This window comes from Microcaecilia unicolor, chromosome 2, assembly GCF_901765095.1.
Source record: "Microcaecilia unicolor chromosome 2, aMicUni1.1, whole genome shotgun sequence".
Taxonomy (NCBI): domain Eukaryota; kingdom Metazoa; phylum Chordata; class Amphibia; order Gymnophiona; family Siphonopidae; genus Microcaecilia; species Microcaecilia unicolor.
The window spans coordinates 434,362,594-434,388,084 of record NC_044032.1 but is presented as its reverse complement, the minus strand read 5'-3'; the positions used below and the strand labels follow the sequence as shown (position 1 = coordinate 434,388,084).

At 47.7% G+C, this 25,491-nt stretch overlaps 1 protein-coding gene across 2 annotated transcripts; it reads right to left on the bottom strand.

Annotated features, from left to right (window-relative positions):
* Positions 1–757: 757 nt before the first annotated feature.
* Positions 758–19,264, bottom strand: GAR1 (GAR1 ribonucleoprotein). 2 transcript variants are annotated; one of them, XM_030190813.1, is made up of 7 exons: positions 19,139–19,264; positions 15,492–15,721; positions 14,526–14,680; positions 12,321–12,380; positions 10,506–10,641; positions 2,152–2,256; positions 758–1,593 (listed from the first exon to the last, which is right to left on the bottom strand). In XM_030190813.1, the coding sequence occupies exons 2-7, from the start codon at positions 15,703–15,705 to the stop codon at positions 1,583–1,585; spliced, it is 681 nt and encodes a 226-aa protein (XP_030046673.1). In that variant the 5' UTR covers positions 15,706–15,721; positions 19,139–19,264; the 3' UTR covers positions 758–1,582. The 2 variants fall into 2 exon arrangements, with proteins under 2 accessions (XP_030046673.1, XP_030046672.1); XM_030190812.1 differs by lacking the exon at positions 19,139–19,264 and adding an exon at positions 16,592–16,718.
* Positions 19,265–25,491: the final 6,227 nt, after the last annotated feature.

The following is a 25,491-nucleotide window of genomic DNA, read 5'->3' as shown; positions in this document are numbered from 1 at the left end:
AAAAGCAAATGGAGTTGTCTGATAAACAAAACCATTAACCAATGGCAAACCAGCTTTAAAAATGTTTGATGACATCAGAACATACTCTAACTTCCCTGAGATTTCAATTACCAGGCCCAGGGCTTTTTTTGAGGGGGGTACGGAGTACCGGCACCTTTTTCAAAGTCTGCTAAAATTGACCCATGGTCCCCAAGTTTTAATGAAAGAGCTCAGGCTCTACACACCAATTCTGCCTTGTCATAGATTCTGTGACTGGTTCCAGGGGGCCTGGCTATTGTGGGGTGAATCCCTCAGTGATGACCCCACCCTTCAAGGATGGCCTGGCATTTGAGTACCGGCACCTTTTTCGCTAGAAAAAATGCACTGACCAGGCCTAACCAGTTCATTGTAAGAAAAAAAAATAAATAAGGATTCTAAACATTGTGGATACCAAAGGCATGTAAAGATAGAGCAGGGGAGTCACCAGCACTCTTATTAACTTGCGGCAGAAACTTGAGTGAAACGTCCAAAACATGAATTGTAACAAGGCCAGTTTCCTTTTAGGAAGCTAGACTTAAAATGGACGTGGAAGAAAGATGTAATGCAATCCATACTATTCTCTTGTACATTTTTATAATCTACTTCATCTTTTACATGTATTTGGGATGTTGTCATTGTTCAAAGGTCAACAATGAAGCTTGTTTTCCTGAACTGGTGTCCAAATATGACTGATCCCAGAATCCTAGGCCCTGCCTTTCAAGTCCTTTCGACACACAAATGAAAATATGCCTTTATTACAAAACATTTCCCTCCATCCAGGGGCTAAATTATTAGTACAGCATGGCTATAAATAACATATACCAAAAAAAAAAAACATATTAGAAAAAAGTAAAATACAATGGCATTTACACCAAACAGAGCCTGTTCCTTAGCAGACACTGATCATAAGGGGAAAAAAAGCCAAATCTAGCCCACAATTCAGATAGCCATCCATGGAGAGAGGTGTTTTGGAACTAAATCACAGAGGGTAACAAGAAGCCAAAGAAATCTGTAAATAAATGTCAGAAGTCCCAAGCTGCATCCAAGAATCAAAAGTATGATTCAGCCAACTTATCCTCAGGCAAATACCCAGAATGCAGGCAAGGTTTTAACTTATAGCCTGTGTGTTTTCAGCTCATCGTGCTAATGACAAATGCACCAAGTCCTAAAACACACTCATGGATGGTCTGAGAAGAAGCTTCTTGCCGGGTTACTGTCCTATGGATTTCATTCTTACCACTGTGAAAAACTGGAGTCAGGAACTGCATGTTTTTAAGTACTGATAAGTCTGAAAAGAATAAAATATTTTAAAAGAGAGCAATTGTGCTAAAAATATATTTTTAAAATGTTCAGTATATTCCCGAATGATGTATCAATTTCTTAGACAGGTGTTCTGGCCATTGTCCTGACAAGTGGCTGGCATGGAATAGAACACTGGCAGCATGTGGATATTCTCTGACATCCAATATTCTCTTCAAACTCTGCTGTCCCTCGGAAAATGGCTACTAAAATAGCTCCTCGCTCATTAATTTGATTTGGAGAGATCAAGAAATTTCAGTCCATTTTATCGTCCACCTATTTAGAAAGAAAAGCATCAAATCAGCATTCAAGAGAGCTTATATTTATTTCTTAAGATGTGGTGAAAGTGGGGTTTCTTCCGCAGTTTAGTTTACCGTAGGAGTCACCAATATGCTGTATCTGAGCCCTGCAGGTCAGTGATTCTCAAGAGCTTGCAATTAACCTTTCTAACTGCGTTATTCATACTGTCTGGGAGCATCAGGTCAATAAGCCATGGCCTGATGCTCCTACGCCGCATCTTACAGAGGCCAGGGACTACAAAGAATGTTCTCCCCTTCCCCTGAAGTCCTCCAACCTCAACACAACCTTCCCATATCCTCCTTCCTCCCCACCCAAACACAACCTCCCCATATCCTACTCCTACTCCTAACCCCGCCCCCTCCCAGGCCTACCTGTTCAAATCCATGGTGTCTAGGGGTTCTGGGACACGAATGATCCCTAGTCACTTCTGCCCCATGCTGGTGCTGAGTTCAAAATGGCATCGGAGATCTCTAGCAATAATCTGATGGTACTGCCATACAAGGGCCTTTTGTGCTATGACCATCTCATACTCACCCCTAAAACCACGGCTGCCTCCTCCTCCTCCTCGTCCTCCTCTGAAGCCTCCACCACCTCGTCCTCCTCGGAAACCTCCACCGCCTCGTCCTCCCCGGAAGCCTCCTGCAGGTAAAAGCAGCAGCAACACTGACAGGTGCACTATTAATTGCTCCCATGCATCACTACTACAAAGCTGAACACAGAAAGCCAAGTGCCCCAACATAAGTCAAGAAGTTAATGGTATTAAACTAATGCAGTAATCTCCAATGACAAGACAAACCCACAGGCAGCAAAGACAACAGATGTTCCAAGTCCTTAGACAAAAACCTTTTTAGATTAGCATTTCAGCTACATGACTTCCAGTACAACTTACTTCTGCTGATCACTCAGCTGACCAGAAATTATGCACTGTGTTCACAAGGATGCTGCTCAACACCATTTAAGAGGTCCATGTCTGCACACTAAGGAGCATTTTATATAACGGCCAGGATGATGATGGCAGATACTCATCCTGGCCGTTATAGAAAATGCTCATCTGCCATCACCATCTTTAAATGTGCAAAATCCTGTCTGCATTTTATCCTTGTTAACATGTACTATATCCCTTTACTATGATGAATAAGGTGGAGGTGAGCACAATCTGCTCTCTGAATTTAAGATGTAGTGGGCATATCCTTTCACTAATCCTACAGAACAGATGGACTCCTTATATAGGACACAAAAATCTCCCATTTCCCATATCCCTGTTTCATGTTGATGTGAGTAAAGGAGTCAAAAACGATTTAGTGAAGGACAGCTATCATTCAACTATGGAGAATAAAGATTACAACACAAGTTTTCTTGTCTCTTTTTCACAAGTGTCCCCTATATGTCAGCAGCTCTACATGTTTTTATGGGGGGTCTAAGAGCAATTTAAAGGTTAAAATATATATTTAATTTTTAAGTTGCTCTTGGACATACACAGAAACACACACATCAACAATATATACATAGGGCCTCATTTTCAAAGCACTTAGACACACAAAAGTACCACAGCCCCACGGTGTCCAGAATAAACAGGACTCCTTCCATAGTTTCAAAATACTTTGTAATTGTTTAAACATTTAGTATGACCTTTAAAAATACATTAGTATAATGGGATTTTCCTTAATTTGTATTCAAAGTGTCCTTTTTCAAATCCGGCACATTTATGAAGTCTTCAACGTCACTAAACTGTCGACTCAATGAGTTCTGGTGTTTCATTAATTAAGAAGAGCTCAATTGTTTTGTGAGCTCGATGAGCTAGAGCTCCATCCTGTTGAAATATAAAGAACTCAGAAATGTCTCAAAATTTCAGGCAGAAACTTCTGCTGCAGTAGGACATTTTTGAGTTATTTGGAAAAATGTTGAGGGGGGGGGGGGGGTCCCGTTTTTTCCAAGACACCATGTATATAAGGTAAAATTATGTATCATACCTGATAATTTTCTTTCCATTAATCATAGCTGATCAATCCATAGACTGGTGGGTTGTGTCCATCTACCAGCAGGTGGAGATAGAGAGCAAACTTTTGCCTCCCTATATGTGGTCATGTGCTGCCGGAAACTCCTCAGTATGTCGATATCAAAGCTCCATCCGCAGGACTCAGCACTTAGAGAATTACACCCACAAAGGGACACTCTGCCCAGCTCACCACCGCCGAAACGGGGGAGGGGAATTAACCCAGCTCATCCCCACACAAGTGGGGGAGGGGAATCCGTCCAGCTCATCCCCGCGGAGCGGGGGAGGGACACCACACCCGCCGATGCGGGGGGATCTGGCTTATCCTGCAACCGCAACCGCGGGAGGAGCTGACTGACCCTAACACCGCCGAAGCGGGAGGGGTACAAAGCTGCCCTATAGCCGCACGAAGCGGGAGGGAGTGCCGGCAGAATTTAAGTCTCAATCCAGCCCCGTAAAACGGAGGGGAGAGGAATGCAGCAGCTCACTGTAACACAAACTCGTCTCAACTCTTGAAGAATCCAAGTGAAAAAACTTGAACACGAAGTCCTCCTGAAGTAACTGAAGACTAAACTTGAACCTAAAATGCAACCAGAATATAAACAGTACAGATATCTGGGAGGGGCTATGGATTGATCAGCTATGATTAATGGAAAGAAAATTATCAGGTATGATACATAATTTTACCTTCCATATCATCATGCTGATCAATCCATAGACTGGTGGGATGTACCGAAGCAGTACTCACCCAGGGCGGGACATAGAAATCCCTGACCGCAACACTGAAGCTCCAAACCGGGCCTCCGCCCGAGCAGCCACAGTCAAGCGGTAATGCCTTGAGAAGGTATGGGCCGAAGCCCAAGTTGCCGCCTTGCAAATCTCTTCCAAGGAGACGGACCCGGCCTCTGCCATCGAGGCCGCCTGAGCTCTATTGGAGTGAGCCTTCAGCTGGATAGGCGGCACCTTCCCCGCGGCCACATAAGCCGCTGCAATGGCTTCCTTGACCCATCTTGCCACTGTAGGCTTAGCAGCCTGCAGACCCTTACGAGGACCTGCAAACAGGACAAACAGATGATCCGATTTCCGGAAATCATTGGTCACTTCCAAGTATCTGATGATGACACGTCTCACATCCAGATATTTGAGAGCAGAGTATTCCTCTGGGTAGTCCTCCCTACGAAAGGAAGGGAGACAGAGCTGCTGATTCACATGGAAGCGAGAAACAATCTTGGGCAGGAAGGAAGGCACTGTGCGAATAGTCACTCCTGCCTCAGTGAACTGCAGAAAAGGCTCTCGACATGAGAGTGCCTGGAGCTCGGAAACTCTTCTGGCTGAAGTGATAGCCACCAAAAAGACTGCTTTCAACGTCAGGTCTTTCAGAGATGCCCTCGACAAGGGTTCAAAAGGCGGCTTCTGCAATGCTCTTAGCACCAGGTTGAGATTCCACGCAGGCACCACTGAGTGCAGAGGAGGGCGCAGGTGATTAACTCCCTTGAGAAAGCGCACCACATCTGGCTGCGAAGCCAGGGAAGCACCCTTCAGGCGGCCCCTGAAGCAAGCCAGAGCCGCTACCTGGACTTTAAGGAAACTGAGCGACCGGCCTTTCTCTGGACCTTCTTGCAGGAACGCCAACACTGAAGAAATTGGAGCAGTGAAGGGAGAAAGTGAGCCTGCTTCACACCACGCTGCAAAGATACGCCAAACCCTGGCGTAAGCAGTAGAAGTAGAGCGCTTCCTCGCTCTCAGCATAGTGGCGATAACCTTGTCTGAGAAGCCCTTCTTTCTCAGACGCTGCCGCTCAATAGCCAGGCCGTAAGACCAAAGGGGGAGGGATCCTCCATCACCACGGGACCCTGATGTAACAGGCCCTGCTCCACTGGCAGCCGCAGAGGATCGTCGACTGAGAGCCTGATCAAGTCCGCATACCAGGGACGTCTGGGCCAATCCGGACCCACCAGGATTATCCGGCCTGGATGCTTTGCCACCCGGTCTAGCACCCTGCCCAACATGGGCCAGGGCGGGAACACATAGAGAAGCTCTTGTGTCGGCCACTGTTGGAGAAGAACATCTACTCCCAGGGATCGAGGGTCCCGTCCTCTGCTGAAAAAGCGCGGCACTTGGCAATTGGCCGATGACGCCATCAGATCTAGGCTCGGCTGGCCCCAGCGCTTCGTGATGTCCAAGAACGCCTGAGCAGATAGCTGCCACTCTCCGGGCTCCAAGGTATGGCGACTGAGAAAGTCCGCCTTAACATGCATGACTCCGGCAATGTGGGCCGCTGACAGCTGTTCCAGGTTCGCTTCCGCCCACTGGCATAGATTCATAGCCTCCTTGGCTAGAGGGGCGCTCTTGGTACCTCCCTGGCGGTTGACATAGGCCACAGCCGTGGCATTGTCCAACAGGACCCGTACTGGCTTCAACGCCAGTACCAGGATGAACTCCAAAAGCGCCAACCGAATGGCTCTGAGTTCCAGGAGGTTGATAGACCACTTTGCCTCTGCAGGAGACCAGAGCCCCTGCGCTGACCTTCCCAAGCAGTGGGCTCCCCAGCCCGACAAAGAGGCGTCCGTCGTGACAACAATCCACTCCGGGGTCACCAGAGGCATTCCTGCAGACAACTTGTCTGTCTGCGTCCACCAGCTCAGCGCCTTGCGCACTGCTGGGTCCAAGGGAAGGCGCACAGCATAATCCTCCAACATCGGAGTCCAGCGCTGCAGCAGAGAGTGTTGTAGTGGTCTCATATGAGCCCTGGCCCAGGGCACTACTTCCATCGTGGCCGTCATAGAGCCCAACAGCTGCACATAGTCCCAAGCCCGAAGAGGAGAGGCTACTAGGAACTGGTCCACCTGTGCCTGAAGTTTGACAATCCAATTGTCTGGCAGGAACACTCTGCCCACTTGGGTGTCGAATCGAACTCCCAGATACTCCAGGGACTGAGTCGGGCGCAGCTGGCTCTTCTCCCAGTTGATGATCCATCCCAGGGAGCTCAAAAGAGCAACTACTCGGTCCACAGCTTTGCCGCACTCTGCATAAGAGGGGGCTCGGATCAACCAGTCGTCCAGAAAAGGATGGACTTGTACTCCTTCCTTTCGCAGGAAGGCCGCGATGACCACCATTACTTTGGAAAAGGTCCGCGGAGCAGTAGCCAACCCGAAAGGGAGGGCTCTGAACTGGAAGTGTCGTCCCAGGACTGCAAAACGCAGAAAGCGTTGATGGGGAGGCCAGATGGGAATATGTAGGTACGCTTCCTTGATGTCCAAGGAAGCGAAGAACTCTCCTGCCTTCACTGCCGCTATAACAGAGCGGAGAGTCTCCATGCGAAAGTGCCGCACTTTCAAGGCCCGATTGACCCCTTTGAGGTCGAGGATAGGCCAGACAGAACCTCCTTTCTTTGGTACCACAAAGTAAATGGAGTAACGTCCCTTGCCAAGCTGAGTTTCTGGCACCGGAACGACCGCACCCAGGCGGATCAGGTTGTCCAAGGTCTGCTGCACTGCCACAGCTTTGACCGGACACTTGCAGGGAGAGAGTACAAACCCGTCTCTTAAGTGTCGGCAGAACTCTAGCTTGTAGCCGTCTCTGATGACTTCCAGCACCCAAGCGTCTGAAGTTATTGTGGTCCACTCGCCCAGCAACGAGGACAGCCGTCCTCCAATCTGCACTGGGGCGTGGACCAAGGCCCCGTCATTGGGTACGAGACCCTGGGGGAGGACCGGAGGGAGCACCTCCGGGACGGCGGTCTCTGCGAAAGGAATGCTGCTTGGGGGAGAAGTTCCTCTTGAAGGAAGAGGGGGCAGAGGAGCCCGACCTGCCCGGGTGGTACCGACGGGCTTCCTGAAACCGTCCTCTGGAGGTACCGGGGCGAGTACTAGCCCGAGCCCTGACCTCTGGTAACTTCTTGCCCTTAGACGTGCCGAGATCGGTCACGATTTTGTCCAGCTCGACCCCAAAGAGCAGCTTGCCTTTAAAAGGCAATCTAGCCAGGCGGGATTTAGAGGCGTGGTCAGCAGATCAATGCTTCAGCCAAAGCCACCGCCGCGCAGAGATTGTCTGAGCCATGCCTTAAGCTGAGGCCCTCAAGACATCATACAGCAAGTCTGCCAAATAGGCTAAGCCCGATTCCAGGGCCGGCCAATCAGCCCTCAAGGAAAGATCCGAGGGGGAAGCCCGCTGCACCATAGTCAGGCACGCCCTGGCCACATAGGAGCCGCAAACTGAGGCCTGCAAACTTAAAGCAGCCGCCTCAAAGGACGACCTTAAGGCCGCCTCCAATCTTCTGTCTTGGGCGTCCTTTAGGGCCGTGCCACCTTCCACCGGCAACGCCGTTTTCTTAGTCACCGCAGTGATTAAAGAATCCACGGTAGGCCACAGATAGGCCTCACGTTCACTTTCAGGCAAAGGATAGAGGCGGGACATAGCCCTAGCCACTTTAAGGCTCGCTTCCGGGACATCCCATTGAGCCGAAATTAAGGTATGCATGGCATCATGCACGTGGAAGGTTCTAGGCGGGCGCTTCGTCCCCAGCATAATGGCAGAGCCAACAGGGGCTGAGGGAGAGACGTCCTCCGGAGAGGAAATCTTCAAAATGCCCATGGCCTGCACTAACAGGTTGGGCAAATCCTCTGAGCTAAAGAGCCGCGCTGCAGAGGGGTCATCCGCTCCATCCGAGCGGGGATCCGTCTCCTCCAAGGAATCCGCAAAGGACCGTTGGGAGAACTCCGATACGCTGCCCTCATCTACATCGGAGGAGACAAAGTCCTCCAAGGCCTGGAAATCAACCCGAGGGCGTTTACCTCCGGGGGCCTCAACCTCTTTACCAGACGAGGGAGCAGGGGCAGCGTTTGCATAAGGAAGGCCTGATGCAGCAGCAAAACAAACTCGGGGGAGAAACCCCCCAGACTGTGCACTTCCGCAGCCTGGGCTACAGCCCTAGACGCACCCTCAACCGGCGCTCACAAGAGCGGGGGAGAGACATGCTGCGCATCCAAGATGGCGTCCGGCGCGACACTCCGCGAAGGAGCCGCGCGGGAAGAACGGCGCTTAACTTTAGCCGCTTTGTGCCGTCGCCCAAATTAAGGGCGTTCATGGCATTAATGTCTCCTACCTCAAGGGCGGCCCAAGAAGAAGCCGTCCGAGCCGCGTGGCCAGCCAAGATGGCGGAGGCGAGCAGCGGGGGATGGGCGTTTATGGCGGGAAAAACCGCCACACCGGAGGAAGGACCGGGACACTCATCTGTCACGAAACTGTCACCCAACAAGGGCGAATCAGACTTTAAGACCCCCGCATCCCCTCTAGAAGCGCCCAAGCGATCCAGGGAGCGACTCTTTGCGCCCTCGCCCTCCGACGCCATATGCCACGTGGAGATCAATCGGGGAACCCCCTGCCTGCTATAAAAAGGTAAAAATTACCTGCTTTCCGCTCCAAGCTGTAACGACCTGGTGTCCCAGTGAGTAGCTGCAATAAACGTTTAAATAAACGTCGAAATAAACGCCTTTAAGGACGTTCAAAATTTTTTTTTTTTTTTTTTTCTAACGGAGTCAGCGGGAGGGGGGAGAAAAGGAGGGACCTGGCGCCACCAGGTTTGCACTTGCTCAAGAAGAGCCCTCAACCCCAGGCACTCAACAAAACCTAAAAATTAGGCTTGGAGGCCTAGCCAGAGCTGCTGCTGTGTATGACCACCACCTGCTGAGATAGAGAACATACTGAGGAGTTTCCGGCAGCACATGACCACATATAGGGAGGCAAAAGCTTTGCTCTCTATCTCCACCTGCTGGTAGATGGACACAACCCACCAGTCTATGGATTGATCAGCATGATGATATGGAATTGCTTTTCATTCTTCCTTTATGGGTCCAACACTGGTTGTTAAGTGTGACATACAGGCTAGTTGTGCTACACATCCTAGTTTAACAGGAAAATGTAAATCCCTTGGTGGGAAGGCCATGCCCAAGCAGAGAGTCCATCTTCACATATTTACTCTGCTCATTCTGCAGCATTCTCACTCCCATGAGTTACCTGTGATCAGAGAGGGGCCTTACTACCCATACTCAGATGCACCACTGGTGTTAGGAGTCAGCATGCAAGGTGAAGCAAAAAAGAAGTCACAAGGTGCGAGTGTGAATAGTATGGGGGACACCAGAAGTCAATTTGGGGGGTATTCTCCTCCATAAAAATGGAGTCTAAGGACAGTAACCACTAATCTAGTATCTCCAGACCAGTTTAACAAATCAAGAGACCTGCAGGACTCTCTGATATGCAGTCTCATTCTGGACCAAGGTATCAAAACATAGTAACATAGTAAATGACGGCCGAAAAAGACCTGCATGGTCCATCCAGTCTGCCCAACAAAATAAACTCATATGTGCTACGTTTTATGTATACCTTACCTTGATTTGTACCTGTCCTTTTCAGGGCACAGACCGTGTAAGTCTGCACAGCACTATCCCCGCCTTCCAACCACCAGCCCCGCCTCCCACCACCGGCTCTGGCACAGACCGTACAAGTCTGCCCAGCACTATCCCCGCCTCCCACCACCGCCACCCAATCTCAGCTAAGCTCCTTAGGATCCATTGTCCCTTTTACCACCTGCAGTCAACTATATAAGACTACAATCTTGTCTCAGAGCCAAAGTAAAGGTTAATACACTGTGTAAATCCTAATAGATTACCTATATGACAGGTTTTGCTCCATTAGAAAGATACCACTCTCCTTTTCCAATAATCTGGAACTTACTGCAATCAGAAGGTAATAGCATTTCATCTGCCCCATTCTACAGTCATTTGGATCCTGGATTCATCTTATTCCATTCAAAGAAACCTCCTGCTTGCATATCTGTCAGGCAGCAATACATTCCCTTTTTTTACTGCTTTATCAGAGAGTGCTTCCAGAAACTTACCTCCGCCTCTGCCGCCACCTCTGCCTCTGCCACCGCCCCTGCCTCCGCCACGGCCGCCTCTTGGAGCCCCTTTCTCACCTGGAGGCCTTGGCAGAAACCTCTGCAAAGGCAGTAGCTTATAAGGGTCGATGTAAAACTGCAACATTTTATAAGAAGCAGAAGAGAACAAAATTTGTTATAAGCTTAAAAATACCAGCATAAGAAGTTTTCTTTCTGAAACTATACATACATTTGTGGCTACTCTTTTCTTCTAAACTTATATCTTTGTCAACGGATAGTTTATCCTACTTAGACCAGCACATTATATGGCCTCCTTTTAAATTATACTTAACTTGTGACAATAAAAAGCTCTTATTTTGCATGCAGCAGCAAGACTTCACTGCAAATGCAATAACAAACCAAATACTACTCCATCAGCTGAGAAATAGGTTTGGGAGTCCCTCTCCCTTCAGTCTGTTCAGTGAAATTTATGCTCTCACGAACTACAGAGAGCAAAGTGCAACAGTTATCAAAGTTAGTCTACTTCCATCAAGCTACTACTACTACTACTACTACTATTTAGCATTTCTATAGCGCTACAAGGCATACGCAGCGCTGCACAAACATAGAAGAAAGTCCCTGCTCAAAGAGCTTACAATCTAATAGACAAAAAATAAATAAAGTAAGCAAATCAAATCAATTAATGTGAACGGGAAGGAAGAGAGGAGGGTAGGTGGAGGCAAGTGGTTACAAGCTACAATTTGTTCTCTGTATATTCTGAAACAATGCAACTCGACATCAGAAAAAATATTCCATTTCATTAAAGAGAAACAGAGGCATATGTATCAGGTCAGCAAACACATCATATTCTCACCACTGCTTCTTTTGGCAATGGTTTTGTTAACAAGAATAAATATGAATCAGACCTATAAATGGTTAGGATTGTTAAAGATAGATTTCAGGGGGAGGGGGGAATCTGTACTGGTAAGCTGTCAGCACTAGATGGCATACAAGAAAACACTCTTGTCTGAACTTTGCTGTGTGAAGGTTTCACTTTGCATGTTTGCTGTCAGGTGAGTGGTTCTCTTGATTTTGACCTGCTGGTGGTGAAATGCCTGTAGCAGGTCAAATTTGAGAGAACCACTCACCTGACAGCAAACATGCAAAGTGAAACCTTCACACAGCAAAGTTCAGACAAGAGTGTTTTCTTGTATGCCATCTAGTGCTGACAGCTTACCAGTACAGATTCCCCCCTCCCCCTGAAATCTATCTTTAACAATCCTAACCATTTATAAGTCCGATTCATATTTACATTTTTAACAAGTACCAAAAAATAAACACAGGATGACAGGATTTGTCGTTCAGAGATGTCAGATTTCATTTTTTTAAATCACCTTACAAAGTGAGGTCAATATCTTGTCAGTGATCCACAAGCCACTCTTCTCATACAAGTGAGCAGATCCCTCTGAACTGCACGGAGCAGGACAATGACCTATGCTGGCTGCAAAATTTGCTCAATAAAAAGACACAGCAGCAGCAAACTCTACAGGATTCAAATAAGGCAATCCTTTTCAATTTATAGAGTTAATATACAGCACATTTTCAACTGCACACTTTGTTCAGAAGCTGATGGGTTTGTATTCCAACCCCCACCCACTGGCTCCACTGAACAGTTATTCCCAGGGGCAATCATTGGAGCTGATGGCACAAGGACAGCATGAGCAAGGCTGGGAAGTTTGAGAGCGATAGGGAGAAAGCTGAGGACAGGCTGCGGGGACTGGGATGAGGGCTAGATAGGGAGAAAAACAAGTCCTGTGCAAGCTGAATAATGCTTACTTTTTGTAACTTTTTAAAGGAAGACGCCTTCATGTTTTCAGACAGCTTAACTGAAACATACTGTTTGCTTTGGTTAAGGAATAGAGATTATGCAATGGTTTGTGCAGGTCTTCTAAAAAGGCCCTGATTTACTAAGGCTTTTCTCCCATTCTGGTGTCTAAGGGGAAAATGTTTCGTAGACAGGACCCTCTTTGCTATAATGGCTCAAATCAAAACACAGTATCCTGACAATTTTGTCACACAATGGAAATAGGGAACAGTTTACTCTGACCAGCACTTAAGTCTTATATTGCAGGTCTTGTGGGAAAAGGCACAAGACCTGCAATATACAGCCCTGCAGAGCCAACCCCTCAATGTTATAAAAAATAACACAGAACACTGCAGTATCAAAAATCAGGATCACACACTCAAGACACTACAACAGATGAATCAGCACACAACTGAAATATGATCCATGTTTTAATACATCCAAACAAATCCAAATTGCTCATTCTTCCAGTCAGATATTTCCTATATTCAATCAAAGACTTTCTTGGGAAGGGGATTCAATGGATCCATTCAATTTTGTTTCTGCCCAGGTCCAGAAGCCCTAAGGAAAGTGTTAACCCAGAAACACCATGTTGGATCATATTAACAATGCAGACCATATTCACTGACAACTCCCATGGTTTAATTGTGTATTTGACTGAAAAAAATAAAGTTTGTTCTAAATGTCCTATTAGCTAGTTTCATAGACTGCCCCCAAAATCCTAGTACTATTTGATATATTAAATATCTAAGGGCTCGCTAGCCTAATGGTTAGTGCAGTAGGCTGAAAACAAGCTCCTTGTGACCCTGCAAAGTCACCTAACCTTCCACTACTCCAAATGCAAAACAGACTGAGCCCACTAAGGATAAAAAAGTACCTTATGTAATGTGTAAACCACTTTAGTTGTAACAGAGAAGGCAGTGTATCAAATGCTTGACCCTTAAAAACTTAGGAATCAGCAGCTGAGACCTCTCCCACTTCTCCTTTCCTACTCCACCAATAGTCTCCAGTGAATTGGGTGGGGGGGGGGGGGGGGGGGGGAGATCAAGAATCCCTTTCCCAGATTAGCAGTAGCTCTTTCAGAAACATATTTACTAAAGCTATTTTCCCAATCTGTACCTGTAGGCAAAGAAACTTTAATAAATCAGTCTCTTAAGATGCCTCTGCAAATCACTGGCAGAGGCCAGCAGTCTCCCTTCCTCAAGCATGCTCTGAGCTATACGACAGCACCGCCTTGATAGGTAAAGCAAAGAGGCAATTGCCTCTGTTTCACGTGTCATCATGGCCTGGGCCCCAAACATTCATTCCCTCTCCCCCCCCAAACCCCCTCCCCTTCACCCAGTCTCTCTCTTGCTCTTGCCTGCCCCCCCAACTTTCACTCAGCCTCTCTCGCTCATACTCCCCAGTCTTCATTCAACCTCTCTCACTCATATCCCCAGCCTTCATCCAGTCTCTCTCTTACCTCCCCAGCTTTCACCCTTGACCCAGTCTCTCTTGCTTATACCTCTCCCCCCCCCAACCCCCAACCTTTACACCATCTCTCTCTCTCTTGCTGTTACAGTCACTCCCAGGCAACTGATGTGCTGAGTCTGTCACTTATTCCCCTTACCTTACTATCTGCAGAGCTGCCTCACAATGTCTCTCACATCTGCACCACAATTTGGCTCTCTGTATGTTTGAGCTACACGTTCCAGTCAGGCTAGACTCTCAGTTTTCAAATCCTGTGAGACTTCCTAAACTGTGCAGCTCAACTTTACAGGGTGAAATTCCACAAATTCCAACTACTATATGCCTCATTAAAAGAAAACCAATAACATGCTCAAACAGAGATAAAACTGTTAGAAAGAAGATAAATGTTCGACATTCAGTATTCCATCGGACCTTTTACATTGTCTGAAATGCAAACTTTGCAACCTGCCAGATGATTTGTCCATCAAAATCAGTCCTCAAGTGGAGAAGAAGGACCCTACAACAACTTAGTTTGGAAGGAAAACATCAGTGCTGTAGAATTTCAGATACAACTCTACTTAAGTACCTTGCTTCTGTCACCGAATACCCTGGGTGTTTCAGCACAGCACACATGTCAGCACCCTATGGGCAGGTTAATGCTGCCTGTACCTGAAAGATATACATGGCAACCTCCTGCAGATCATTCGTCACTCAAGTACAAAGGATACAAAATCCCTGATTTGTCCAAATATTTCATCCACTTTCCCGATCTGCTCTTTATTTTCTAAGTAGACCGGTGCATTAAAATAAGGCACTTTGTTTTCGTCAGTTGTACATTTCAGAACTATGTCATCTTCACAGGGATGCATAAACTCTCCCATCACTAAGGAAAAAAAAAGTTTAAGTTCAAATCCTCAGTGTTCAATAGCTTTGCATACAGAGTATTAAAAACGTCCTGTTAACACCAGCGGGTACCAACCAGTGCTGATCTGCCTGGCTCTTACTTCCCAATTTACCAAGCAAGCAAACTTCATTATTTTCAAAAATCTCTCTCTTGAACTTGACCTTAACTTGGCAGCACAGTTCCCAGAGCAAGGAAAGCAGAAGGTGCAAATGTGGCCTGGTGCAGGTTGAGTTGTGGACAGCAGAAGATGCAGACACTGTCTGCCACAAGTGGGAAAATGAGGATATGCGAAGGGAAAGGATGTGTGGAAGAAGCTGTAGGAAAAAGCTGGGAGAGGCAAGTGGGAGGGAGAACAAGAAAATAAAATGAATGGTGGAAGTGAACTACATACCACCTTCCCCTTTAAGAGCAACCTCCTACCTCTACTAATTCACCTTTCTAGAGAAAAATAAAAGAACATGTAAGCAAAACAGAATGAGACAAAAAAATTGAAAAAAGAAAAGGAGATGACAAGAACAAATTAAAAAAAAAAAAAAAACAATATACTGTGAGGGAAAACAGCCATATTTCTTGCCAATTCCTAAATGTTTTGGAGATGCCTGGTGTGGAAAAATATTTTGAAAACTAAAGCATTTAAAACTTTCTAATCAAACATAAGACACAGAAGTACCGAATCTTAATAGCTATTTGGCCACTTGTAGATGAAAACCGTTGATCACAGCAGTGGCTGCATATAGCCATATCCACTGGTTATTAACAGGTAAGTAGGTCTATCTCAGCAGTAACATACCAACTACTGTCTCAGGAGGTCCTTGGTCAAATCCACCTTTATTGAAGCCCCCCCGTCCGAAGCCACCGCCTCCTCTTCCTCCACCTCTTCCTCCGCCTCGCCCAAAGCCACCTCCACCTCGTCCAAAGTTGCCACCTCCACCTCGTCCAAAGCTGCCACCTCCACGTCCCTGACCACCGCCTCGATTGAAGCCTCCTCTCCCCCGAAATGACATTTTTCTCTCAAGAGATCTGAGACAACAGAGAGAACAGTTTCATATAAAATTAGTGCAAAAATAAAAGACAGGAATCAAAACCTGGAAAGAATTTTTTTAATTTTTTTTTTTTTTTTTGGGGGGGGGGGGGGGGGTTAGTACAGCTACTAAGACACTAATTGAACTGGCCAGTGATTATGCATACATGTGGTTCTGAAATACATATTACAGGCATTTTAACTGGTCACCTGCATTTTTGTGCCACTTCAATGCGTAAATGTATAGAATACTAGCGCTTTCACAGATAAGCATATATCTATGCACATAAGAGGCAGCAAAGAAACTAAGCACTATTTTACAAAGGCTCAGGGTCATTTCTACAAAGTGCGCTAAAACGCAGCCTGCTCAGTGCGTAATGTAGGATGGGAAGAGTAAGGGGTAATGGGATTTGATATACTGCCTTTCTGTAGTACTTTACATAGTATATTCAGGTATTTTTTTCTGTCCCTAGTGGGTTTTTGTGACTGGGACAAAGGAGGGTTAAGGTGGAGACTTTTGTGTGACTTCTGTAGAAGTTCACCCGTCAGTGCTACAGACTTACTCACAGAGGAAACACCACTATAAAGAAAAATTCTCTTGGGATTTTTCTAGTTAAAAATTGTACCTATCACCAACCAATACTTGTAAGAAAGTGATAAAAAACCTACACCAGCACAGCCGTTCTGTAGCCCTTAACTGAATGTGCAAACAGCAGAGCCCTCGCTGACTACCAGGGCCGTTGCAGGAGTACTGCATATCAAGTAAATCTTCAGCCTTACGACCCCCTCCCACCATTAACTTTCAAGCACCAGCTACTAAGAAAGCAAAGAAAAGCTCTTTGTTTTCTGCTTCCTCGTGCTTCACATACCTTGTAAAGTTTCTCTCTTTTTTCAGGCTGAAGAAAAAAAAAAAAAAGACCGGTGGGAGATTTTGCAGGAACAGCAAGCACACGGCTGCTGCTTCCCAAAAGATAAATGGTTGGCACTGGTTGCCTTGCCTAAGGCCTCTCACTCAGAGTGAGGTTTGGCACTCATCACCGAGAGAGGCTATTGGAGCACCAGAAAGAGGCTTGAATGACAGTGATAGACTATTGGAGCACCAGAATGAGGCTTGGAATTCACTGAGAAAAGCTATTGGGGCACCAGAATGAGGCTTGAATTTCACTGAGAAACGTTATTGGGACACCAGAATGAGGCTTGACTTTCACTGAGAAAAGCTATTGGGACACCAGAATGAGGCTTGGAATTCACAGATGGACAGCTGAGCCAAAACACGACCGAGACTGAGCTTTATACTCCTTTCCTTGCCTTCTACCACCCCATTAGGCACATGCTGCGGGGAAACCTGCCCAAACTAACAAAACTACCTCAAAATCCGACAAATACAGCCGCATCGAGCATGTCCCGACGCTTGATGTGACAGCAAACAGTATGTCTTTTCCTGCAGAAGTAGGGTGCGCCAAAGGAAGGACTACTTAAAGGAGAGTAGATTAAACAGGAGACTGTACGAGGCTATCTAGCCCAAAGAGGCTGAATAAAACAGGAGACAAAGTAAACCTAATTAGTCCATTGTAAAGGCTGAAGCCAGTAGGCGGAGCTTGCCGGGGTTTTAGTACACCCAACAATAGCAATAGCAAACAAGTGTAAAGTTGTTTAAGTTGAAGATAGTGCCTTAAAAGGTGGAGGAGCAAAGATTTCTAATGGGCCTGCCTGTGTCCGTGGCTCCTCCTTCGGAGTTACTGAGCTAAGCTCCGAAGCCTAGCTGTCATCACCAGAAAGGAGATCACCAGAAAGGAGATACCAGATTGGATGCGACATAAGGAGCAGGAGCCCCCCCCCCCACATCACGCATCACCAAAGCCCCCCTCGCCCTCGGCGCACCAATGCCCCCTCCTCAGCTTATCAACCCCTCTCCCTTCCAGTTCAAGGCCCCCTCACACCCCTCCCACCGAGTTCCAGACTCCCCCATCCCTCCCTCCGATTTAACACCTCCCCTCCGCGTTACTGACCCCTGGACCCCCTTCCTGCCAAAACCCCTCCCCCGCCCCATCAGCATACCTGTGCTGACGGGGGACCCCAACAGCCGAAGTCCACTTCTCAGCTGCACAGCGTTGCTTGCTGAATGATCTGATCAAGTTTCTGTGTGTGCGTCGAGACTTGATCAGATCATTCAGCAAGCAACGCCGCGCAGCCGAGAAGTGGACTTCGGCTGTTGGGGGTTGGGGTCCCCCATCAGCACGGGTATGCGACGGTGGCTGGGGAGGGTTTTCGGTGGGAAGGGGAGGGTCGAGAGGGTCACGGCAGGGGGGGGGTCCAGGGGTCAGTAATGCGGAGGGGGGGTGTTGAAATCGGAGGGAGGGGGGAGTTGAAATCGGTGGGAGGGGCATGAGGGGGCCTTGAACTGGAAGGGAGGGGGGTCTGGAACTCGGAAGGGAGGGAGGCGTGGGTCTCGGAGGGGACAGAGCAAGGGAGGGTGGGGGATTACCTTGCTAGCGCCCGTTTCATTGCCTACCGAAACGGGCCTTTTTTACTAGTTTTTCTCTCAAGAGATCTGAGACAACAGAGAGAACAGTTTCATATAAAATTAGTGCAAAAATAAAAGACAGGAATCAAAACCTGGAAAGAATTTTTTTTAATTTTTTTTTTTTTTTTTGGGGGGGGGGGTTAGTACAGCTACTAAGACACTAATTGAACTGGCCAGTGATTATGCATACATGTGGTTCTGAAATACATATTACAGGCATTTTAACTGGTCACCTGCATTTTTGTGCCACTTCAATGCGTAAATGTATAGAATACTAGCGCTTTCACAGATAAGCATATATCTATGCACATAAGAGGCAGCAAAGAAACTAAGCACTATTTTACAAAGGCTCAGGGTCAATTCTACAAAGTGCGCTAAAACGCAGCCTGCTCAGTGCGTACTGTAGGATGGGGAGAGTAAGGGGTAATGGGATTTGATATACTGCCTTTCTGTAGTACTTTACATAGTATATTCAGGTATTTTTTTCTGTCCCTAGTGGGTTTTTGTGACTGGGACAAAGGAGGGTTAAGGTGGAGACTTTTGTGTGACTTCTGTAGAAGTTCACCCGTCAGTGCTACAGACTTACTCACAGAGGAAACACCACTATAAAGAAAAATTCTCTTGGGATTTTTCTAGTTAAAAATTGTACCTATCACCAACCAATACTTGTAAGAAAGTGATAAAAAACCTACACCAGCACAGCCGTTCTGTAGCCCTTAACTGAATGTGCAAACAGCAGAGCACTCGCTGACTACCAGGGCCGTTGCAGGAGTACTGCATGTCAAGTAAATCTTCAGCCTTACGACCCCCTCCCACCATTAACTTTCAAGCACCAGCTACTAAGAAAGCAAAGAAAAGCTCTTTGTTTTCTGCTTCCTCGTGCTTCACATACCTTGTAAAGTTTCTCTCTTTTTTCAGGCTGAAGAAAAAAAAAAAAAAAGACCGGTGGGAGATTTTGCAGGAACAGCAAGCACACGGCTGCTGCTTCCCAAAAGATAAATGGTTGGCACTGGTTGCCTTGCCTAAGGCCTCTCACTCAGAGTGAGGTTTGGCACTCATCACCGAGAGAGGCTATTGGAGCACCAGAAAGAGGCTTGAATGACAGCGATAGACTATTGGAGCACCAGAATGAGGCTTGGAATTCACTGAGAAAAGCTATTGGGGCACCAGAATGAGGCTTGAATTTCACTGAGAAACATTATTGGGACACCAGAATGAGGCTTGAATTTCACTGAGAAAAGCTATTGGGACACCAGAATGAGGCTTGGAATTCACAGATGGACAGCTGAGCCGAAACACGACCGAGACTGAGCTTTATACTCCTTTCCTTGCCTTCTACCACCCCATTAGGCACATGCTGCAGGGAAACCCGCCCAAACTAACAAAACTACCTCAAAATCCGACAAATACAGCCGCATCGAGCATGTCCCGACGCTTGATGTGACAGCAAACAGTATGTCTTTTCCTGCGGAAGTAGGGTGCGCCAAAGGAAGGACTACTTAAAGGAGGGTAGATTAAACAGGAGACTGTACGAGGCTATCTAGCCCAAGGAGGATGAATAAAACTGGAGACGAAGTAAACCTAATTAGTCCATTGTAAAGGCTGAAGCCAGTAGGCGGAGCTTGCCGGGGTTTTAGTACACCCAACAATAGCAATAGCAAACAAGTGTAAAGTTGTTTCAGTTGAAGATAGTGCCTTAAAAGGTGGAGGAGCAAAGATTTCTAATGGGCCTGCCTGTGTCCGTGGCTCCTCCTTCGGAGTTACTGAGCTAAGCTCCGAAGCCTAGCTGTCGTCACCAGAAAGGAGATACCAGATTGGCTGCGACATAAGGAGCAGGAGCCCCCCCCCCCCCCCATCGCGCATCACCAAAGCCCCCCTCGCCCTCGGCGCACCAATGCCCCCTCCTCGGCGTATCAACCCCTCTCCCTTCCAGTTCAAGGCCCCCTCACACCCCTCCCACCGAGTTCCAGACTCCCCCATCCCTCCCTCCGATTTAACACCTCCCCTCCGCGTACTGACCCCTGGACCCCCTTCCTGCCAAAACCCCTCCCCCGCCCGTCAGCATACCTGTGCTGACAGGGGACCCCAACAGCCGAAGTCCACTTCTCAGCGTTGCTTGCTGAATGATCTGATCAAGTTTCTGTGTGTGCGTCGAGACTTGATCAGATCATTCAGCAAGCAACGCCGCGCAGCCGAGAAGTGGACTTCGGCTGTTGGGGGTTGGGGTCCCCCATCAGCACGGGTATGCGACGGTGGCGGGTTTTCGGTGGGAAGGGGAGGGTAGAGAGGGTCACGACAGGGGGGGGTCCAGGGGTCAGTAATGCGGAGGGGGGGTGTTGAAATCGGGGGGAGGGGGGAGTTGAAATCGGTGGGAGGGGCATGAGGGGCCTTGAACTGGAAGGGAGGGGGGGTCTGGAACTCGGAAGGGAGGGAGGCGTGGGTCTCGGAGGGGACAGAGCAAGGGAGGGTGGGGGATTACATTGCTAGCGCCCGTTTCATTGCCTACCGAAACGGGCCTTTTTTACTAGTTTTTCTCTCAAGAGATCTGAGACAACAGAGAGAACAGTTTCATATAAAATTAGTGCAAAAATAAAAGACAGGAATCAAAACCTGGAAAGAATTTTTTAATTTTTTTTTTTTGGGGGGGGGGGGTGGGGGGGGTTAGTACAGCTACTAAGACACTAATTGAACTGGCCAGTGATTATGCATACATGTGGTTCTGAAATACATATTACAGGCATTTTAACTGGTCACCTGCATTTTTGTGCCACTTCAATGCGTAAATGTATAGAATACTAGCGCTTTCACAGATAAGCATATATCTATGCACATAAGAGGCAGCAAAGAAACTAAGCACTATTTTACAAAGGCTCAGGGTCAATTCTACAAAGTGCGCTAAAACGCAGCCTGCTCAGTGCGTACTGTAGGATGGGGAGAGTAAGGGGTAATGGGATTTGATATACTGCCTTTCTGTAGTACTTTACATAGTATATTCAGGTATTTTTTTCTGTCCCTAGTGGGTTTTTGTGACTGGGACAAAGGAGGGTTAAGGTGGAGACTTTTGTGTGACTTCTGTAGAAGTTCACCCGTCAGTGCTACAGACTTACTCACAGAGGAAACACCACTATAAAGAAAAATTCTCTTGGGATTTTTCTAGTTAAAAATTGTACCTATCACCAACCAATACTTGTAAGAAAGTGATAAAAAACCTACACCAGCACAGCCGTTCTGTAGCCCTTAACTGAATGTGCAAACAGCAGAGCACTCGCTGACTACCAGGGCCGTTGCAGGAGTACTGCATGTCAAGTAAATCTTCGGCCTTACGACCCCCTCCCACCATTAACTTTCAAGCACCAGCTACTAAGAAAGCAAAGAAAAGCTCTTTGTTTCTGCTTCCTCGTGCTTCACATACCTTGTAAAGTTTCTCCTCTTTTTTCAGGCTGAAGAAAAAAAAAAAAAAAGACCGGTGGGAGATTTTGCAGGAACAGCAAGCACACGGCTGCTGCTTCCCAAAAGATAAATGGTTGGCACTGGTTGCCTTGCCTAAGGCCTCTCACTCAGAGTGAGGTTTGGCACTCATCACCGAGAGAGGCTATTGGAGCACCAGAAAGAGGCTTGAATGACAGCGATAGACTATTGGAGCACCAGAATGAGGCTTGGAATTCACTGAGAAAAGCTATTGGGGCACCAGAATGAGGCTTGAATTTCACTGAGAAACATTATTGGGACACCAGAATGAGGCTTGAATTTCACTGAGAAAAGCTATTGGGACACCAGAATGAGGCTTGGAATTCACAGATGGACAGCTGAGCCGAAACACGACCGAGACTGAGCTTTATACTCCTTTCCTTGCCTTCTACCACCCCATTAGGCACATGCTGCAGGGAAACCCGCCCAAACTAACAAAACTACCTCAAAATCCGACAAATACTGCCGCATCGAGCATGTCCCGACGCTTGATTGTGACAGCAAACAGTATGTCTTTTCCTGCGGAAGTAGGGTGCGCCAAAGGAAGGACTACTTAAAGGAGGGTAGATTAAACAGGAGACTGTACGAGGCTATCTAGCCCAAGGAGGATGAATAAAACTGGAGACGAAGTAAACCTAATTAGTCCATTGTAAAGGCTGAAGCCAGTAGGCGGAGCTTGCCGGGGTTTTAGTACACCCAACAATAGCAATAGCAAACAAGTGTAAAGTTGTTTCAGTTGAAGATAGTGCCTTAAAAGGTGGAGGAGCAAAGATTTCTAATGGGCCTGCCTGTGTCCGTGGCTCCTCCTTCGGAGTTACTGAGCTAAGCTCCGAAGCCTAGCTGTCGTCACCAGAAAGGAGATACCAGATTGGCTGCGACATAAGGAGCAGGAGCCCCCCCCCCCCCACATCGCGCATCACCAAAGCCCCCCTCGCCCTCGGCGCACCAATGCCCCCTCCTCGGCGTATCAACCCCCTCCCTTCCAGTTCAAGGCCCCTCACACCCCTCCCACCGAGTTCCAGACTCCCCCATCCCTCCCTCCGATTTAACACCTCCCCTCCGCGTTACTGACCCCTGGACCCCCTTCCTGCCAAAACCCCTCCCCCGCCCCGTCAGCATACCTGTGCTGACAGGGGACCCCAACAGCCGAAGTCCACTTCTCAGCGTTGCTTGCTGAATGATCTGATCAAGTTTCTGTGTGTGCGTCGAGACTTGATCAGATCATTCAGCAAGCAACGCCGCGCAGCGAGAAGTGGACTTCGGCTGTTGGGGGTTGGGGTCCCCCATCAGCACGGGTATGCGACGGTGGCGGGTTTTCGGTGGGAAGGGGAGGGTAGAGAGGGTCACGACAGGGGGGGGGTCCAGGGGTCAGTAATGCGGAGGGGGGGTGTTGAAATCGGAGGGAGGGGGGAGTTGAAATCGGTGGGAGGGGCATGAGGGGGCCTTGAACTGGAAGGGAGGGGGGGTCTGGAACTCGGAAGGGAGGGAGGCGTGGTCTCGGAGGGGACAGAGCAAGGGAGGGTGGGGGATTACCTTGCTAGCGCCCGTTTCATTGCCTACCGAAACGGGCCTTTTTTACTAGTTTTTCTCTCAAGAGATCTGAGACAACAGAGAGAACAGTTTCATATAAATTAGTGCAAAAATAAAAGACAGGAATCAAAACCTGGAAAGAATTTTTATAATTTTTTTTTTTTTTTTTTTTTGGGGGGGGGGGGGGGGGGGGGGGTTAGTACAGCTACTAAGACACTAATTGAACTGGCCAGTGATTATGCATACATGTGGTTCTGAAATACATATTACAGGCATTTTAACTGGTCACCTGCATTTTTGTGCCACTTCAATGCGTAAATGTATAGAATACTAGCGCTTTCACAGATAAGCATATATCTATGCACATAAGAGGCAGCAAAGAAACTAAGCACTATTTTACAAAGGCTCAGGGTCAATTCTACAAGTGCGCTAAAACGCAGCCTGCTCAGTGCGTACTGTAGGATGGGGAGAGTAAGGGGTATGGGATTTGATATACTGCCTTTCTGTAGTACTTTACATAGTATATTCAGGTATTTTTGTTCTGTCCCTAGTGGGTTTTTGTGACTGGGACAAAGGAGGGTTAAGGTGGAGACTTTTGTGTGACTTCTGTAGAAGTTCACCCGTCAGTGCTACAGACTTACTCACAGAGGAAACACCACTATAAAGAAAAATTCTCTTGGGATTTTTCTAGTTAAAAATTGTACCTATCACCAACCAATACTTGTAAGAAAGTGATAAAAAACCTACACCAGCACAGCCGTTCTGTAGCCCTTAACTGAATGTGCAAACAGCAGAGCACTCGCTGACTACCAGGGCCGTTGCAGGAGTACTGCATGTCAAGTAAATCTTCGGCCTTACGACCCCCTCCCACCATTAACTTTCAAGCACCAGCTACTAAGAAAGCAAAGAAAAGCTCTTTGTTTCTGCTTCCTCGTGCTTCACATACCTTGTAAAGTTCTCTCTTTTTTCAGGCTGAAGAAAAAAAAAAAAAAAAGACCGGTGGGAGATTTTGCAGGAACAGCAAGCACACGGCTGCTGCTTCCCAAAAGATAAATGGTTGGCACTGGTTGCCTTGCCTAAGGCCTCTCACTCAGAGTGAGGTTTGGCACTCATCACCGAGAGAGGCTATTGGAGCACCAGAAAGAGGCTTGAATGACAGCGATAGACTATTGGAGCACCAGAATGAGGCTTGGATCCACAACACGAGGCTTGAATTTCACTGAGAAACGTTATTGGGGACACCAGAAATGAGGCTTGAATTTCACTGAGAAAAGCTATTGGGACACCAGAATGAGGCTTGAATTTCACTGAGAAAAGCTATTGGGACACCAGAATGAGGCTTGGAATTCACAGATGGACAGCTGAGCCGAAACACGACCGAGACTGAGCTTTATACTCCTTTCCTTGCCTTCTACCACCCCATTAGGCACATGCTGCAGGGAAACCGCCCAAACTAACCAAAACTACCTCAAAATCCGACAAATACAGCCGCATCGAGCATGTCCCGACGCTTGATGTGACAGCAAACAGTATGTCTTTTCCTGCGGAAGTAGGGTGCGCCAAAGGAAGACTACTTAAGGAGGGTAGATTAAACAGGAGACTGTACGAGGCTATCTAGCCCAAGGAGGCTGAATAAAACAGGAGACGAAGTAAACCTAATTAGTCCATTGTAAAGGCTGAAGCCAGTAGGCGGAGCTTGCCGGGTTTTAGTACACCTAACAATAGCAATAGCAAACAAGTGTAAAGTTGTTTCAGTTGAAGATAGTGCCTTAAAAGGTGGAGGAGCAAAGATTTCTAATGGGCCTGCCTGTGTCCGTGGCTCCTCCTTCGGAGTTACTGAGCTAAGCTCCGAAGCCTAGCTGTCGTCACCAGAAAGGAGATACCAGATTGGCTGCGACATAAGGAGCAGGAGCCCCCCCCCCCCATCGCGCATCACCAAAGCCCCCCTCGCCCTCGGCGCACCAATGCCCCCTCCTCGGCGTATAAACCCCTCTCCCTTCCAGTTCAGGCGGGCCTCACACCCTCCCACCGAGTTCCAGACTCCCCCATCCCTCCCCTCCGATTAACACCTCCCCTCCGCGTTACTGACCCCTGGACCCCCTTCCTGCCAAAACCCCTCCCCGCCACGTCAGCATACCTGTGCTGACCGGGGGACACCACAGCCCGAAGTCACTTCTCAGCTGCACCAGCGTTGCTTGCTGAATGATCTGATCAAGTTTTCTGTGTGTGCGTCGAGACTTGATCAGA